Source organism: Nothoprocta perdicaria, unplaced genomic scaffold (assembly GCF_003342845.1).
Source record: "Nothoprocta perdicaria isolate Ctin4 unplaced genomic scaffold, notPer1 scaffold_17, whole genome shotgun sequence".
NCBI lineage: Eukaryota > Metazoa > Chordata > Aves > Tinamiformes > Tinamidae > Nothoprocta > Nothoprocta perdicaria.
In genome coordinates this window covers 752,061-770,434 of record NW_020454871.1, presented here as the reverse complement: position 1 = coordinate 770,434, position 18,374 = coordinate 752,061, and the positions used below count along the sequence as shown (strand labels likewise).

At 44.4% G+C, this 18,374-nt stretch overlaps 1 protein-coding gene across 1 annotated transcript in view; it reads left to right on the top strand.

Annotated features, from left to right (window-relative positions):
* POF1B (POF1B, actin binding protein) overlaps positions 1-16,464 on the top strand; it is a 17,168-nt gene extending 704 nt beyond the window's left edge. Inside the window, exons 2-16 of the mRNA XM_026035924.1 lie at positions 6-155; positions 4,600-4,638; positions 5,256-5,357; positions 6,526-6,732; positions 6,933-7,063; positions 7,801-7,828; positions 8,905-8,979; positions 11,219-11,311; positions 11,541-11,654; positions 11,734-11,886; positions 12,006-12,116; positions 12,567-12,695; positions 12,946-13,019; positions 13,371-13,485; positions 15,249-16,464. Of these exons, the coding sequence (XP_025891709.1) occupies positions 6-155; positions 4,600-4,638; positions 5,256-5,357; positions 6,526-6,732; positions 6,933-7,063; positions 7,801-7,828; positions 8,905-8,979; positions 11,219-11,311; positions 11,541-11,654; positions 11,734-11,886; positions 12,006-12,116; positions 12,567-12,695; positions 12,946-13,019; positions 13,371-13,485; positions 15,249-15,254 (1,527 nt within the window). The 3' untranslated portion in view covers positions 15,255-16,464. The remainder of the gene's footprint in view (positions 1-5; positions 156-4,599; positions 4,639-5,255; positions 5,358-6,525; positions 6,733-6,932; positions 7,064-7,800; positions 7,829-8,904; positions 8,980-11,218; positions 11,312-11,540; positions 11,655-11,733; positions 11,887-12,005; positions 12,117-12,566; positions 12,696-12,945; positions 13,020-13,370; positions 13,486-15,248) is intronic.
* Positions 16,465-18,374: the final 1,910 nt, after the last annotated feature.

The following is an 18,374-nucleotide window of genomic DNA, read 5'->3' as shown; positions in this document are numbered from 1 at the left end:
CGCAGCACGCGGACAGCGGCGCGGCCTACGACCGCGTGCGGACCTACGGGCCGGGCTGCCGCCGCGTGAGCACCTCGTGCTCGTCCCGCGCCGCCTCGCCGCTCGACAGCGCCGGCGGCCACCAGCAGCCGCTGCCCGGCTGCGAGCCGCCGCAGGTAGGAGCGGCGCCCCGCAGGGCCCGGCGGCGGCGGCCGCTGCCCCCCGGGGTGGGCACCACGTTGTGGGCGGTGGGAGCCGCCATGCGGGAGCGGGGCGGGCGCGGCGGCGCCCCGCGGAGAAGTGGCGCCCTGCTCGGGTATGAAACCGGCACCGCGCGGTGACCGGCTCGACAGGAAACTACAAGCCGTTTTCTGTTCAAATTTACATCTCTTCAGCGTCAGGCTGTAGGCACCCCTTCCCTTGCAGCGTTTTGCCCGTTCTGCTTGTAGAACTGTGAAACTCTAATTCCAAACGCGCCACTCCTGCAGTTCCCGTTTCGCTGAAAAAACCTATTCGTTTCCGTGAATAGGCCGTTCGCGAACGCATTTGGTGTTGCTAAACGCCAGGATGCCATTAAACAAACAAACAGGCGTGTCCGTTGGGTTGGTCCCAGGCTAACAGCGCCAAGTGGGAGCGGGCAGAAACCGGCCCTTAGTCCCGCTCCAAACGCCGCGCTGCCGTCGGGCGGGTTTGCTGCTCCCCGTTTACTGGAACGGCTTGCGGGGGTGGTGGTGGCTAACGTAAATGTTTAACCTAAATACTGAGCACTAGCKCAGTTGAAGCTTAGGAACAGAAAGCGGGAAATCAGCGAGTTAAGAGCAGCTTTGGCAGTAGGACGGGATTTGTATACCCTGTTTTTCTCTTTTGCATTCAGACTGTTTTTAACATCAGTACAAGGGTTGGAATGTCCTGCTCAGTTTGGGAATGTRTATTTGTTTAATCTCCAGCTTTTATTTAGCTCGCTTTCTTGTGGGATAAAAATATTCAACAATGAAAAAAGAGCAGGGATTAAGTCCAAAAAAAAAAAAAAACCGTCTTAAAAAGCCACATTTTTATACTCTATGGCTGCCTCTTTTGGGATGGTTTTTGTAAATTCTGGAAAGCGAGACATTTCCCCAACAGCTTTATAGGATTTTTAATCCTATACRAAAACAAGTATGTTTTTAAGCAGCCCATCCTCTGCAGGGTGGAGTAGGTGCGCAAACACTCGTCTCTCACCTCCCAGGTGAGTGGCCTGCTTATTGGGCTAGATGCTAGTCTGAATTGCATKCAATTAATTAAATATTAATTGGAACAAATGCTGCAGTCCCAAGCTGCTTTTACTCGGTTGCATTAATGAGCAGTGTGACTACAGTCTCTTAATGCTGTCTCTGCCCTCCTAAATATATTTAATTTTCGACATCTGTTTAGTCATTGAGACCATGAAGTCCTGCTGATGAAAAATAGTTTCTTGCTGAAGTGTTTTGTTGGATTAGACTTTAAAGAGAAAACAGGGTGTAGTCCGAACCGGGCTCTGCGTGGGTTGTAATTTGTGTGGTGGTTAATACAGGTTAATGAGGCAGTTACTGCTGACAGAAAGGGTTACAACTCGGGGTGGTCAGCCGGGAGGAGGCAAAAGGGGCTGCGGGTCCTCGACCGCCCTGGGCCAAGATCCCGGGTGTTTTGGTCCTGTGGCCCCTCCTGCAGACGCTTTGCAGCTGTGCGAGCTGAGCTTGAGCAGCAGGAACTGATCACCACGTGTAAACGTTGTTCTGGTGCTAGAACGCGCGGCTAGTGGCAGCCTCGTGTTTTGGTTTGAGCACCCTCCTTCCGACAGGCCAAGGCGCTTTCTGTGAGCAATACGTGATCGCTCTGGCAGGGCTTTACTGGTATTAATGCTAACAAATACCTACGTTACTGCCGTTGTGCTCTTCAAGTCAGGTAGCTGGGGTCTCCCGTTGCATTTATATATATGATTAATAGACTAGAGGGAACAAAATATGGAAAATGGCACATACAGACAATGTGCGTGGTTGTGTTTTTCTGGTCACAGCATGTTCATGATTTGGTTTTCTTTGTTTTCTTTGTCTAACCAAATAATGCTACATTAAAAAATGCTGCTCCCAGCCGTGGCGGGCGTTGTCTGGAATAATTCCAGTGGCTTCATGAAGTAACAAACTCGAGGCAAATTCTACTCTGCTCTGTTTGAACTRAATGGGAAAAAACGTTGAAAGAGGTGACCCAAAGCTTTGTTTTGTTGCTTATTTAGAATAAATTCTCTCCCAGCGTGGCCTGTAGGTATTACTATTCAAATCGTAGTCATGAAAAATTAAATAATACACGAGGTGACACACAAATGTCCATCTTTGCATGGAAGGCAACATCTTGAAGGTCTTTGCAAGCTGTATATTCACGTGGGAATTTTTGTGAGTAAGATTTTTTTCGTGCTGCCTCTGTGAAGTGCTCAGTGCTCGCAACTGTCATCAACTGCCCTTATGAATCTGGTGTAACAACAACCAAAACGTTAACCAGGTGGTGAAAATTGCCTACATTATTTGAAACAGCCCCCAAATTTGGCCTGTTTTTTATTTTTGTATTTTTTATTTTTCTTCCCAGCTTCCAAATAGAATTCATAAATTCTGACCAGATGACTGCATTAGTTGCAGTAACCCAGAGGATGTTTTATGCTTTACAGCATTAGTGGTGGCTGCAGTGCCGAGGGCTGCAGGATTCGCGGCCCCTGCGTTGGCTCCCAGGGCAGCCCGAGTCCGSCCTGTTCGGCTGGAGCGGGAAGGGTGGCAGCGAATCCGTGTTTGTCCCAGGGCGGTGGGAATACCCGCATCAAAGTCACTGGGAAAGGGAGAGTGTTTGTGTGGCTTAAAACCAAGCATAATTCTCTTCAAACAAAAMCATTCTTAGGCTCTCTGTATCTTCCTGTATGGCATTTAGGCCATTTTGAATATTTGGAGATTAAAAGGGGTATTTCAAGTTAAAATTGTGTGGTTTTCTCTATTCTGAACGTGCTCTTTTGTGAACATGTAGATACTTAAATATTTTTCGTGTTATTCTCCCCAAACTCGATAGAATGCATTACATATTCCAAGGTCCATGGCAGTGAGATTCGGTTCAGGCAGGTTCGTGCACCTTCCAGGGACCTGAACGGGCATCTCTGAGTCTTGTGTGTCGCGTGTACAACAAAATTCCCACCTCGGCAAAAGCCTCYCTTCCGGATTGCACTGGCCCTTTCCGAAGGCTGCAGTTGTGCCAGGCCTGGCCAGGAAGGCTCAGCTCTCCCGCGTGGGTCTAAGGAAATACTCGATATTGGATGGATTGATGCTGGGTAGCTCGTGTGAAGAAGATTTCAGGGTGTGATAATTTTTAAATATTCTGGTTTTCAGTTCAAATTTTGTAGTGTCAAAAATATTGAGAATCTGGGCCTAAATACAGAGCTAAATTAAAGAACTAATGCAGAGAGTTTTGTTGACTTCAGCTCTTGGTGGGAGGAGGAACAATCAGCTGTTTTCCGCAGGGGGTAAAACTGAGATTTCCTAATATATGCTAAAATAGAAGCTGAAATACTTTTATTATTTTTATTATTATTTATTTTCCCCCTCCCTATTTTGATTTCTTCTCCTGATGCAGTTATGAGTCACACTTGGGAGCTTTGGAAAACTGCTCCAGGCTTTCTAAACTTATGCAATGGTTGCAAACTGGGAATCTGCCCAGCTTTGCAGTTCTGGCCTGTTAAGGACGTGTCCAGGGCTTACAGCAGCAATGTGCATTTTCCAAGCACYGCCGGGGGCTTGGGGAACAAGTGGCTTGTTAGGAAGAGTGGAAGGGGGAACAACCTCTGTGCAGTTAACAAGTTGCCCAGGCCCTAGATTAGATGTGATGGGAGTTTTGCTTACTTGGATGAAGAGCCAAATGTGGAGATCTCAAATAACGAGTTGTTGCTTGTCCTCGGAATGGAAGGGGTCCTTACGTCTGCAGAGCAAAATTTGTTTTTGAAAATGAATAAAACTGATGTCCCCTGTGGATTTCTCTGGTTTAAAATAGCGTATTTGTTGTTATTCAAGAACTAGCAAATGTCCCCTGTGGGCATCTTTTTGATTGATGTCAGTCGGTGTTGATTCTGGCGCATTTGATTGTGTTTTGAAGTAATTGCTGCTGTTTAGTTCACTGAATAGTGGTCCATTTGGCGTGTTTGGCAGTTTCTGTTTACCTTGCTTTTCATTGTACAGATTTTCTTGTCTTTTCATCTTTTTTTTTTTTAAGGCTTTGTAGAAACAAAGTGAGTCCTAAAAACACAAACAGGGCAGTTTCCTGACCTCGCTGCGTAGGTAAAAGACAGAGGTCTGGGGCATRGGGACGTGCTGTGGCTGCAGACCTTGCCCAGCGTGTGCACGGGGGTTCCTGCCCTACTCCTCTGGCCCTAGGGAAAATGAGGACTAATTCCCTAGGGAGAGGGGCCCGGGACAAAGTGCTCCAAGCTGCGAATCCAGAGCGGGAAGTGCCGGCTGCACCCGGAGCCTCGGAGGGAGGCTCCGCTTTGAAGGGAGAGGCCGAGCGGGCTTGAAAGCTCTGGTTCRGAGCCAGGAGCACCACAGGGTTCTCACTGAATCTCTATTTTCTTCCTTGCAGGGCACAATTCGGAGGATTATTATAGAGAATCCTGACCAGGTAGGGGGCTGTTCCCTTCTGTCTGTGCAAGTCTGTTTTATRTAATTATTCTGGTTCTGTGAAGTGCTCTGCTACCTGCACTGTGGGCTGCCAAGGATCCTTAAATCCATACCATCCAGGCCATACCTGATTCTCAGATTAAATAACTGGGAATTGAAAGTAGTGCCTAATCTCCACAGGATTAGGGATGAATGTCTGAGGGGAGAAGGTTCTGGAGCTTCAGCAACTCCAGGAGCACTATATACTGCCCACCTTATATTACATAGCCTGTTTTCTTCAGTCTGGTGTCGTTGTTTGAGGAGAACACCRTGTAATTTATTATTTTTTCCCCATGATGTAACGTTGAGATGCAGAGTGTATGTGAGTGCTACATGGATGTTGCAGAAGGATCTTGAGTTCAAGGCTATGACCCTTACACCTCCTCAAGTGTGCACATAGGAACAGTGCATCTCAAGTTGCTTAAGACTGTAAAAATAGAAGATATTTACATTAGAGGATTTTAAGTGCATGTGTCTTCAGACTGCAAGGAAGCTCCAGTGATTTTTAGTGAAAATGCCATTAGCTGAATTGGCTGTTTGGTGACATATATGAATGGTTTTCATTACTATATTTTACAGGAGCCGTTATCCCCATTTTTTAGAGGGGGGAACTTCTATCCTGGAAATAATGTCATCTATGAAAAGACAATAAGAAAATACGAGCTATTAAATCCCCACCAAGTAAGTTGGTTCTGTATATTACTTATTGCAAAGGAAAACTGAGAAAATAGCAGGAAAGACCCCATTCCTTTTGAGGGTTGTGTGGTCCAGGTTTAAGAAACATTCTCAGAGTAAATGAAACCGTTTCCTTGAGGGCAGCAGATGGGAACATTTTTCTTGAGACTTTCTTATCTCAAGCTAATGAAAAAGTTGCTGCTGAATCTCTGACACCCGGGTTGGTCATAGGGCTCTTCTGCTGAATGTCAGAGCCTTAACTGCCTGCAGTAGCCCCATGAAGGATAACCTATGTAATGTCTTAGAAAATTGGATTGTAAAGACTAATTTTAGCTTTGGCATTCACTCTTTTGAAAAAAGTTTTTATGCTAAGACCATTTGAAATTTTGTCTCAGATTTGGTATTTTGTCAATAGCAAAATTGTATTTTTCACTCCTATTGCTCTGAAATACTGTCACTTTCCACAGGAATCTTTCTGAAATGAAGGATATTTCAGCCTGATATATCTATTTTTTTTGTTGTTTTGCTTTTAAACTGAAGATATTTTTAAATTTTAGTGTTTTTTAAATCTCTCTCACTGAAAGCAATAGATAAAATAGGCGTGATACCTGTCAAATACTCTTTAGTTTTTTTTCTGCAGATAGTCTATGATGAAAGTGGTTTTTCTTGTTGTCTTTTTTTTTTTTTCTTTTTGTGTGTGTGTCTGCAAGAATACATTTCTGTTAGCACTTTAGGTCAAATTATGAATACTATTTCCTGTTCTTAAATGGTTTTCTAACTGAAATAACAGCAGAACAAACAAAAAAATCCCCCAAAACACTAAATAGCTCAACTAGAGAAGAACCAGGTCTTTTTGGAACCCTTTAGATACTTAATGAAACAGGATATATGTGTTTGTTAATGGCAATACCCATATCTCAGTGTTAAGAGGAACAACATAACGAACATAACGAAGCGCAATTCACAAAAAAAAAAAAAAAAAAAAAGAGAGAGAGAGAGGTATCTTCTGTGCCTTTTATTTCCAGCTACTAACATTTGAGGAGTTGGTGAATCAGAATTATTGAAGTTTCTCAAACTGTGATTCTGTGTCAAGACACTTTATTTATGTATTCATGTTATGCTCCCATTCCGGTGTGTTCTGTGGTTTAAATAATCAGCATTTCTGTGCTTTTAGGAGAAGCAATATCAGTTCTCGCAGCAGTATCACATTCCGCAGCAGTCGGATCAGTGCCAGGTCGTCCAGCAGCCCGAGCAGCCCGCGGTGGCTCTCCAGAGCCAGCAAACGCAGACGGGCAGCCCCTGCGACGTGCTGCCCGCGTGCGGGAGCGAGGAGTGCCGCGGAGGCGCCGTGCGGAGGGTGACGCTGCAGACCTGCGAAGCGGTGAGCGCAGCCCTGCCTGCCCGGCTGGCCACGGCCGCCTCCGCGCGGCTGCGTGCTCGTGGAGAGGCTTAGACATGGAGAAAAGGCKCGCGACCTTGGAAAAGAGTAGCGTGAATAAATTGTTAGTTAATAAGAGCAAACAAATGCATTGCCCTGAGGAAGGGAGGCCGACTGTAACGCTGCTGCCCGTCTGCTCTCAGGTGAGCTGCCCGCAGGAACGCGCCGACCAGCTCGACTGCCGCTACTTCGGGGAGCTGCTCGCCGAGCTCAACCGCAAGACCAACGACCTGCACAGCTGCTTGCTGCGCCACGTGGAGAAGATAGGAGGCAGGTACTGTCCTTAGGGCTGTCCTGGCGCTTGGCCGTGCCAGGAATCCAGGAATCCAGCCAGGATGAGCTGGGGGGCTCAGTGCTGCTCTCCCCGGCAAATAGAACTCCAAGTGCGCTTTGCAGTCGTGTAATGTGCTGGGTACCTGTGGATGGAGAGCAGGGCTGTAAGCCAAATGGATTRACTCAGTGCTCTTTCAAGTTGTGTAGACTAATACGCAATAAAAATGATTTATTCCTTGGCTGTTAAAACAGATAGAACAAATTTAAATAAACCTACTGCATGCTGTTTGATGTGTTTAATGACACAATTCTATTACTGGTCCTGAAGAAAAAAACAACCCGAACATCCAAGTTGCCATTGGCATAGCATGTAAAAAACCCTGGAATTTAAACATGAAGAGAAATCGTGAACACTGCTAAATACTTCAGGCATATCAGTGCATTGCAGCAGGGTGGGTAAAGCTACTGCCCAGCCAGTCCTTGGATTGTGGGTTAGGTCATTGGGATAATTAGGCAGTTAATAACTGGGGTTAACTGCCCCAAAAGACACAGCGTGGGGGAAGCAGCCTCCTCCAGCCTGCTGAACTCTGCGGGCTAATATTTAACAACTCCTCTTTGCCTATCGCCTTAAAATGAGTGGAAAGAGATCTGTTAGTACTTTAAAAATGATCTTCTTACAGCTGTGAATGTGGTTGTGAATTCTTAGCTACTAAGAAGCATTCTGTTTTTGTCTTACAGGAACCATGACATTGAATTTACCAGTCAGGTAAGCAGCAGTTGTGCTCCTCTAAGCTGTTATGTAACATTTAGCATTAGTGAAAATTGTGTGGATCTTCAGTTTTGGAGCAGATTCAACCTCATCCAATTCAACTGAAAGATGTGGTCCGGTCAGTTCAGTGTGATGTAGACATCTGTGTTAGGTGATGATTTCTGCTTGCTTGAAACTACCGACAGGCACATATTTGCAAATGTCAGAAGTGAACGTTGATAATTTGCATTATCCAGTACCTTATGAAAGTCAAATTTCAAAAGYTTTTTCCTGTTGTTTCAATAATATTTTCATTGTAAAGCAGACTTGCACAGCGACTTTTTTTTTTTCAATATGCCTTTATGGTAAAGGATCTTTCCCACTCTTGCCAATAAAGTGGCTGTTGAGCAGCAGGTACTGTCAGGTGTTAGATGTGCAGGACGCTGCCTCTCACAGAATGAGCAACTGAAGTTGAGGAAACAGATGTTTTACACTTAGAAAAAGCTCTAGCAATGCTGGACTCATTTTTGAGATTCGGATGATATTCTATCATCACATCACCATCATATATATCCTAGTATCAGCACRTATGTTATTTTTAAAAGCATTGTGCATATGGCAGAAATATTTGTTCAGGATTAAAGTACATGATGCAAGGGCGCTTAGTCACTGGCAGTCTCCCTTCTAGCACATTGCTCACCATTTATTTATTTACTCACAGTCAATTAGAAATATGAGATCTGATCATACCAATTTTCTGGAGTTCTGCTTTAGTGTTGACTGCTGTTTTTGGGAGAGGATTGTTTTGAATAATACTTTTAAAATAAAAGTTAACCTTTATGATTTGAATATTCATCTAATGAAAATATGTCTGACAGAACATTTCCTCTCATGTATAAGACTTCGAAAGTCTTCTAGATATCCTTTGATGTATTTTCATTGTATTTTGCCTTGTACTAAATATGTTTTTCRTAGTAAAGATGTGTAGTTAATGAAAATACATTATGATCTAGCAGGCAAAATTTTTAATCAAGATGTCAAAGACAAATAACCCCCCACACCCACCTCCCATCCCTTCTTCCTTCTCTGCTTAGACTGAAGATGTTGAAGATCTAATTCCCAAGGCCCTGTCTGAGGCAACAAAACAGCAGATTCGTTACCTCCTGCAGGTAGGTGAGCGCGAACAGTGAGTGGAAACAATAGAAGTTGACCGTTGGCTTACACGTACCAGGGGATTCGTACAAACCTAACTCTGTGTTCTGCTTATTCCATTATTTTAACGTGACATGAAATGGCTTCAAGAGACATGTACACAATGCAGAGTGTGTGTTTTAAACAGAACTTTATTGGAGCTTGCTTGCAGTTTCACTGGAAGCCCGCTTGGCTTTTAACAAATAATTACATGAAAATACTGGTATCTTTTCTTGTTTGTGCTTTATATTGACAGTTTACAGGTGCAGAGTGGGTATTTTATTGGATGTCAAGTTGGACATCAGCTGCCAACTATATCTGGTGTTTATAATCTGTGTCGTCTTCCACAAGTTCCAGTTAAACATCTATAACGTGTGGCTCATACCTGTGCGTGCTTGTGACATTTGGTAACAAAACAGCCATTTCTGTTCTGAATCAGTTTATAAATGGCTTTTGTTTTTTCTCCTCATCTTGCTTTTCAGCTACCTAGCCGTCTGGACCTGCTTTCTTGTTCTGGCTTTTTTGGTTCATCAGCCGCCCAGGTCTCCGTTAAATGTCATCAGGCCGGACTGCGCTGTCCGGATCACGTTTAATGTTGGTTCTGGGCCAGAATGCCGCGCTCTGATGATGCTTGTTCCTTTTGCTGCCTCCCAGCTCTGTGATGCCCTCTGTTCTTTTTTGAGTAACAGCCACCACCTACATGAAGTGCTCTGAAGGGAGCCCTCTGCAACTGCCCCCGCTTTGGTGCGTTAAGAACAGTGATGTAGCAGGGTGCCAGAACAGGGTGCCACTTGGACCTGCGTTCCATGATCCAAACCGCCCTGCGCTGCCTAAGCAGGTCTAGCCCCATCCCCTCTCCCCGGGCTAGAGGCAAGTGTTGCAGCTGAGTCCTCCCCTGGGGACAGGTTAATCCTTACGTGAACCAAGCCCTGAGCATCCTGGTGCAGCCCCAGAGCCCAGCCTGCCTTACGCAGGTTGTACGAGACCCCCTCAGGTCCCTTCCAACCTCAGCAGTTCTGTGGCTCTTTTACAATAGACACCAACTGGATGACTTCAGTCCACGTCTGTGTGGAAGAGTTGAACCCTGCAGCTCCTGGTTTCCTGAAGTGTATCTGGTAACCTCTGACTGGAAGAAAAAGAGACCCTCCTTGCGGGGAGCAGGTTGTGCCGGGCCAGAACGCGCCTGGCTCTGCGCGGGAGGCTGCGCGGGTGAGGAGGGAGTCGGGGTCTCTGCCCACCGAGCAGGGGGTTTCGGTCAGAGCCGGTGCTCCCGCCTGGCTCCAGTCCGTCAGGTGAGTTGTTAGAGGCAGCGCCTTGGAAGCCGCTGTCCCACAGCAGCTCCGCACAGTATCGATAGTGACCGAGTGGCCAAGGCCTTGCCTGCATGTTCAGGTAAGTACTGGAAGAAGAAGAGCAGGGCAAGGAAATAACTTTGATCCAAATATTAAAAACAAACAAACAAAAACAAACAAACAAAAAAAAAAAACCCAAAACTTTACATAGCGTTCAGCTTTTCTAGACTAGTCAGAAGTCAGAGGATTTATGATGCATTTTCTCTCTTAAATACTAGAAATTTGCCATGAAATGCAAGTTTCTGTTCTAATGTGAGTTAATACACAGGTGTTTGCAATGTATTAACAAGAGAGAAAAAAAGGGCAGCACAGTTAGGAAGCACAGGCAGTTTACTGTCTGTCACTGCTTTGCTTTTTCATCCGGGTGGCTCCTTTAATTGGGACCTTTTTCCCTTTAAAGGAAAAAGTTGGTAGTTTGTAGAGTTTTATTTATTTATCATTATTTTTAAATTTTCATTTAATGCTCTTGCCCTTGGGCTGAAAGCTTGGTTTATCACATCTCGAAGATGATGAATCATTCCTGCCTGCCTGCTTTTTTTCATCACCATAATTCGCAGAGCTCTGAACTTGGCTATGAAATGTTAACCTATTTTTCCCTTCGTTACAGCACAAACTCAGTTTTTCTTTATGTTGTTCCTTCCATTTAAAAATGTCCTTTATTATAGAACACAGGAGTTGAACAATTGTGCCATTTGCACAACACTGCATGGCAGTGGGTCTTTCTTTAGCATGGCTGGTTTTTACAATTAAATGCTCAAGTTAAAGTTATTTGCAGCTGAAGAGCAGTTCTCTCGGACATGACTAAGCACATTGTAAATAAAGCTCTCTAATAAAGCACAATACACATTTTTATGTTTCTTCCTAGATGAGAGTGACATCAGATAAATCGCTGAGACTTGTGCTTTCTACTTTCAAAAACTTACGTGAAGAGCTCTGCCACTTACAGGACGACTTGGGGGTAAGTTCCATTTTTCTGTTCCCATGTTGATACTTGTCAGTAGTTTAAAAAAAAAAAAAAAACCACCACAGGCCACGCAGCAACAAAGCAATAGCAGCAAGAAAATAATGTATTTTATTAGTTCCAAGTCATGACTCATTAGTTACTCTTTACTTTGTATTTTGAACATGGGAAGGGCTTGGGAACATGGGAATGGCAGCTGTTGACAGTAAACACTTTTGTCTTTCAGAAATTAGAAACTGACAATGKCTGCCTTAAGAAGGACTTGTCTTTTAAAGACTCTCAAGTTAAAGAGTATGAAGCTATGTTGGCTTCCTTGAGAGAAAACAACCGCCAGCAGCAGGTGACTGTGCAAACACGTTCAGTGCGGTTCGAGCCAGGCGCAGCCGCAGCACCGAGTAACCGCCGGGTCTGTTTTGCAGCAAGGGCTGCGCGAGAGCGCCGCGAAGTGCCGCTCGCTGGAGGAGCAGCTCCTCTCCCTCCGCCTCACCGAGGGCGACAGGGAGTGTCAGCTCAAAGAACTCGAGTACGGCAAGCGCGCGCTGGAGCAGGAGGTCCAGAACCTGCGGCTGCAGGTACCGGCCTCACTTTCCAGTAGCTGTTACACGGCAATTCAACTGTAGCAGCCCGTAGAAAAAAGGAATTAAACTTGCTCTAATTCTTGTAGCAATAAAAGCCATCTCGTTTTCTGTAGCTCTGCTCCAATCCAACACTTCAGACCACCACGGATGAGCTCTCCAGCCGTTACGTAGAGATGATCAACAACTTGAGAGAGGATAAAGATCGCGAGATCCGCAGTCTTAGGGTATGTTGATTGTGTACATTCCTCATCCTTAATGACCATAGCTAAGTAATTTTTAAGAAAAAGGAAAGATTTCTGAAACGTTCTTTAGATTTCTGCAATTRCTCCTTGTGGTAGAACGCAAAATGGTGATTAAAACACATCTCCAGAAAATAAAGATATATCCCTTGTATTAACATTCTATCACCTTGGAAACCAGTTTGTTCCGTGTTGTCGACCTTTTCCTTTAAAAGTGATGAGTCTTTCTGCATGTCTGTGTTTTATGTACATATATGTATTACATATTATGTGTATGCGTATATAGACACAGGGTTTTGTAAATTCTGCTGCTTCGAGGGTTAGTGTTCATGATGCTAATGAAAAAGTAGATCCAGAGTCACAGATATGTGTACAAAGATCGTCCCCAAGGAACACAGAGCACTTAATGTTCTTTATCACATTTCTCCTTTTTAGTCTCAGTTGTCACAATTCCAGCAAGACATATCAAGGAGAGAAGGCAGTAACAGTGACTTGCAAATAAGGCTGCATGAACTGACCTCAATGCTGGAGGAGAAAGATGCTTTTATTAAGCAACAGCAAGAGGTAAAATAATGTATTTCTGTTTCATGAATGATAGACTTAAGCATTAACTTACCCTGAGGGTGGCATTTGACTGGGAAGCCCTGCGTCAGGACTAGTGCATGTTTGATGCTGTTGCTCTGCCAGGCTCTTAGAAGGACAAACTATTTCAGACTGTTCTTCAAGATGAATTTTGGCAAGTATTTTGTTGTGACTGTGGCGAATTAGCAAATATTACTTTRTTTTAATAAAGTAATTTTTTTTGTTTTCTTAGGAGCTCTTCAGACTGAAGCAAGAGAAGTTATCATGCAGTCAGTCTCCTGGTGTAACAGCCATCATCACCAAGAAGTAATGTAGTTGCTCACTTTTCTTAAAAACGCCTTTGATTTCCATTGTGTAGCTTCTAGTAATGGAGTCCTTAGAACCTTTGTGATTCTTACCATGATCTACTCGGCTCTTAGGTTTTACTATCCAGGGTGGCTTTAGTACAGACATTCCAACAGCAATTGGAGAGTGACCAATATGTCAAACTGGTATTTAAAGGAGATTACTATTTTTTTTTAGCTGCTAACAACTAGAATATCCCCAAGTACTTGGAGATTAACAACTAAAGCAGTGGAACTGTGAAGTTGGTGACTTGGATGTAGGTGTGCAGATTTTAGTGTGACATTTTACAGGATTGCAACTCTTTCAATACAGGTACAGGAATCAGTATCCAATTCTAGGTCTCTTGTCTGATGACTACAAGGTTACATCACCGGTCAATAAATCACAAACTATTGTAATTGAGAGGACGGGAGAAATATGGAAACATGTAAGTTTACCTAAAATAAGTATTTAGAGATTTCAGAAACTACAGTTGATCTAACCTCACACATGAGCTMAAGTGGCCTGCAAGAGAAAGCAAGCGTGTTAATTTAGCTGGGCTGTAAAAAGCAAGTGACTAATTAGACTCAAGGGGCTGCGTTTGCTGCAAAATGTCAGCAATTGGTAGGTGGAATAAAAAAAAAAATCTTGTTTCTATTGACACATAATTACCTTTAAGAAACAGTGGGGCCATAGTGCACAAGCAACCTCTGGGCATCGGTGTCTCTACCAGGTGAAGAGCTCAGGGAATTAGGACTTTTTTGTGTGTGTTTTGCTCTCAGACAGAGAATTTRCAGATGCAACATAATGAGTAGGCAGCAGGTCTCTGAATCCTAGGTATTAATTATTCTGCACTATTACTAAAACACGTTAAGCACCATGAAAATTCACTGAGTCAGAGCAGTGTCTGATCCTGGAAATGAAGACTTTATTTAAAGTACAGAACAGGACAGCAGAAGCTGTTTACGTTACAGGGTGCAAAGTAAGGTCAATTTGAACACAGGGTAAAGGCTTGAGAAGGGTAAGCAGGGCTGGAGCAAGCGGGTGGTCCCAGGGCTGGAATCTCATGGACGAAAGCTCGAGGAGAAGGAGCAACCAAGGCGCTGAAGGGACAGCACAGCAGCAGCTTTGGGGAGACACAACCGGAGCCAGGACAGCTTTGTGAACAGACCAGGGGTGAAAGATCCAGCAGCTTCTAAAAGAGAATGTACAGGACTGAAAAAATAGGAGACTGTGTAAACAGCAGAGTTTTATTACTGATCTCTAGACCTCATCCAGGTGCAGTGCAACTGATTGCAGTTGCTCTGCCTACTGAAATGTTAAGGTAACAAGCTTTGCTGTAAAGAACAAGGGAATCCCTCTGTCTCCTGCCTTATTTGAAAAGTCACTTGTACTTGTCATCACAAAGATGAGAAGGGATGAGTGCACCCAGCATCTGACGAGCGCAAGGTCGTTAGAGGAGAACTGCTGCACATTAAGTTTCTCAGGGTTTCTACTGCAAGTTTCAGCTGAGGCAAAATGACTGTTGCCAGAGAACGTGACTGGTAACAGCTTGAGACACTAATTCCACCTTTACGCCAAGGCTCCCATGGAATTTTAGCCTGTGTGGCCAACTCCACACTGATAATAATCAATGAATAATAATGCTGATAGGTAGTGGAGTAGCCTGACATGTGTGTGTCATTCAGCTAGCTATTATTTATCATGCTAAGACACTTAGGGTACTGAAATTATGTGTATTGTCCTCATTTTTCAGTGCATCTRAAATTTGAGGTGTCATTCATGGTAATTCATATTTATACTACAGCATTCTAATGACTTTGGCAGTTTTTTTATAGGATTTGCTATTTAGGTATATAGTAACTTCCTGTTCTTGATTATTCTCATAAGAAGCCTGTTTCCCTGTTTCCTGGAGGTGGGATCGGGCCGTTTTTGACTCCTGCCCCTTTGCTGAACAGAACTGCCTGTTTACAGCTTAATGGCTCGACTTTGACCTTGCAGGTGCTCTGGCACTGACATGGGCAGCAGCTGTAATGGACCAAAAGGCTCAAAACTGGCCATTTAAGACCCTTACAAAGAAAAAAAAAAATGTTAGCGAAACAAGTATGCTTTTAGAGAAAAAAGTATGCTTTATATCTCCGAAAGCTTTGTTTTACACACAGAAGTGGTAAGTACAGGCACAGCTCTTGACAGCCTGCTTTCTCCTTTCAGGATTGAAAGAAGTTCCTTAGCCAGAGTTGCCTGAAGGWGTTCACACCGATGACTGAAACTGCTTTCTCCTTTCTGCTCTTTTGCATCAGTAAAAGATTCAGTCTGATACTGAAAGTGAGGAAYGCAATAAGGACATGGGAACAGGAAAGACAACTATGGAAAATGCTGTCCTGCCCTCCTCATAACGAACCAAGTTCCCTGTGTTCTTCGTAATGTGCTGATACCATCACCACTGTGTTGTATTTTCCATGCACTTTTCTCTCAGCAGAGAACAATATTAACAATATTACCCTGCTTCCCTAGACTTGGGTTTCTCCTGACAGTCACTACCTGACTAACAACTTCTGTCAGTCTTGCAGCATTCTGAGAGAGGAAAGAGAAAATAACCCACAACCTCTTCTGGGGGCCTCCTGGTTTGTTCTTCTGTCCTGTCTACGCATGCAGAGTAGGTGAGAATGACTGATGCACAGCTGGGGCACGCACATACTGAGGCCTTTCAGGACAAACAGCTTCACAAAGGTTGTCTTTTTATCTACTGCCTCTTCAAGATGAAGGGGGAGCTTTAACACTGAAGGGCACCCCACTGAAAACACTTGGTGGAGATTTGCCTACAAAAAGCTAAAACACTACAGAAAATTACTTAACTTGCTCCATCTCTGCAACAACTTGTTCACCTCAAACTTATTCAATTAACAAATACCAAATTTATCTCTAGTTCTATAAAATGAATGGGCCAACTTTAAGGAATGTGCCAAGAGTTGGCAGGTTTTCAGCTAGAAGCTCTTAGAAATGCCCAAACTAGCCCTACCTATTGATTTTTACACTGGCTGTGATTGAGGCTTCCAAGAACACGGGGAAAACATCTTAGTACCAAAATAGCTCTTGGACTAAATGTTCCCATCAGAGCTACCTTCCCTTCACACCATTCACTCCAGGCAGGACTACCGAAGTGGTTTTGAATGATTTGTTGTCCATAATGAAGTAGTAAATAATAACTAACAACACCGGCTGTTGGGGGAGAAGGGGAAATACCAAGAAAAGGCTCCTAGGGGAATCGGAACCCACTCTGCACTGAAGGGCACCCAGGGGTCTCGCTTTGCTTTATTCCTGCAGGTTTTTGTATTTCTGCTCCTAGTGAATGTATCTCTATAGACAATGTTAATGGGGAAAGAGCCCTGGGGGCTACGTGTCACTCTGAAATAAACACTGCGTGCAACGTCGTGCGTGGCGTGTGCGTGGAGGGGSCTGGCTGGGTGAGGGGCTGCCGGGGCTGGCAGAGCGGGTGTTTTTGACAACCTGTTCCTCTTTACCCGTCAAAAAGAGGGTTGAGGACCGAGCTCTGACTCAAGCCTGCGGGCCAAGTGAGGCCCGCGCAGGCGGCAGCACTCCTGGCATGAGGAGACAAACTGAACCCTGCAGCTTCCCGGGCTGGGCGAGCACTGCCCGCCTCAGYGCAGCCACCACTAGTGAACAAAGACTATAATTAAAATTTATTTTAAAATTCACATACGACCACTTTGGTCTAGCTAGATCACGGGAGATCTGAAATAATGAAAAAATAAAACATTTATAAAACAGCCCCAGTTGAGTGAAGACTTAGTTTGTGCAATGGAAGGGAAAAAAATGTAGGTTTAGTTATAAAATACAGATCAGTATCTTATGCAAACAAATAATATCAACGCTGCTCCCACACACTGCTTTCAAGGTATATTCCAGCCCAATAAATAATGTTAATTACACTAAGGGCCCTTGCAGTTCTGTGCCCCAAACATAAGAAAAACTGACTGAAAAAAAGTATCATTTTTGCATTATTTTTTAATGCTATACTTAAAATGCTGTTCAGTTACCTGGCACGAAGGCGACACAAATTCCCGCTGCCTGGGGCTCCCGCTCTGCTCTCCGCCGCGCTGCTCGTCGGGGCCGTCGCCCAAGAGCTTCAGCAGCAAAGCCAGGGGCAGGAATCGAGCGCACGGGCACCCCTGAAGCGCAGCCGCAGTCCCCACGGCCCAGGTGGCCCCGCTGCTCAAGGACACACTCMCTCCCTCCCTGCCACCACCCACTGAAGTTTAAGCCACTGCTCAAGCTGCAAGCCCAGGAGAATTATTTTGAAGTGCTGAAATTTAAAAACACAGGGTAGCAAACCTTAATGGTGCATGGATTAAAGCACACGTCTGCTTCCTYGGTTCCACCAGCTTCCCTCTCAGCTAGGGTTTGCTGTCCATACATTCCCTGGAGACCAAATGAACAATTAATATAAAGAAAGAAATGTTTGTAATGACTTAATAAGCCGATCAAGTAAAAGTGGCAGCGATGCAGCAGCCTCAGTAATCCCGGAGGCTCCTTGGGCTCTCGCCACACACCCCTACATTCTGYACACAGAGAACTAGGCAGGCCCACAAGTTGGTACTGCAGAGTCACCTACCAAGGAAGGGAAACACGTACTATTTAACATGAGCAAATCACACATCTGGAGACAACAACAAAAAAAAAGAGCAGTATATGACTTTTTGCATGCACCACTATATTTCAAACTGTAAATGTTTACCTATCACCTGCATCAATAATAAGATCAAATCATGCTCTTGACATCTGCAGTGCTTAAAAGCATCGGTCTCCGTCAATGCAGACTTCACTGCCTGAACAGTTTCTTTTCCAGCCTCAGTACCCTGTTTTGTAGCACACGAACTTTGAAATGCTCTTAAAGCAATGCTGCATTAAATGGTTTCACAAAATTGTCTATAAAATATGGTTACAATATTAACATACCTGCTCATTCCATCCAGCCTTAAGGTGGAAAAACATCCCAATGCTGCTGAGCCCTTGGCCACAGCGTTGCACAGGTGAATAACTGTCCTCAGCCTGGTACGAAGCAGCTCCTTCCGTCTCTGCATTCAGTCTCTCCAGGAATAAAGCCTCAACATTTTCACTGAAATACAGTTTTCACTGCTAAGAGTTTCTGAATGGTGGTACCGCCCCCTCCTTTGGCTGCTGGACACAGAAAACAATGTGAGTAAGAACAGGTCACGGGGCAGTTCTGCTTGTTAGTGCAAGAGCCTAAGGGTTATGCGGCTAAAAGCTGGTCAGCAATCCTTGCTGAAGGCTGCTCCTAAACCGCTCTCAAGATTT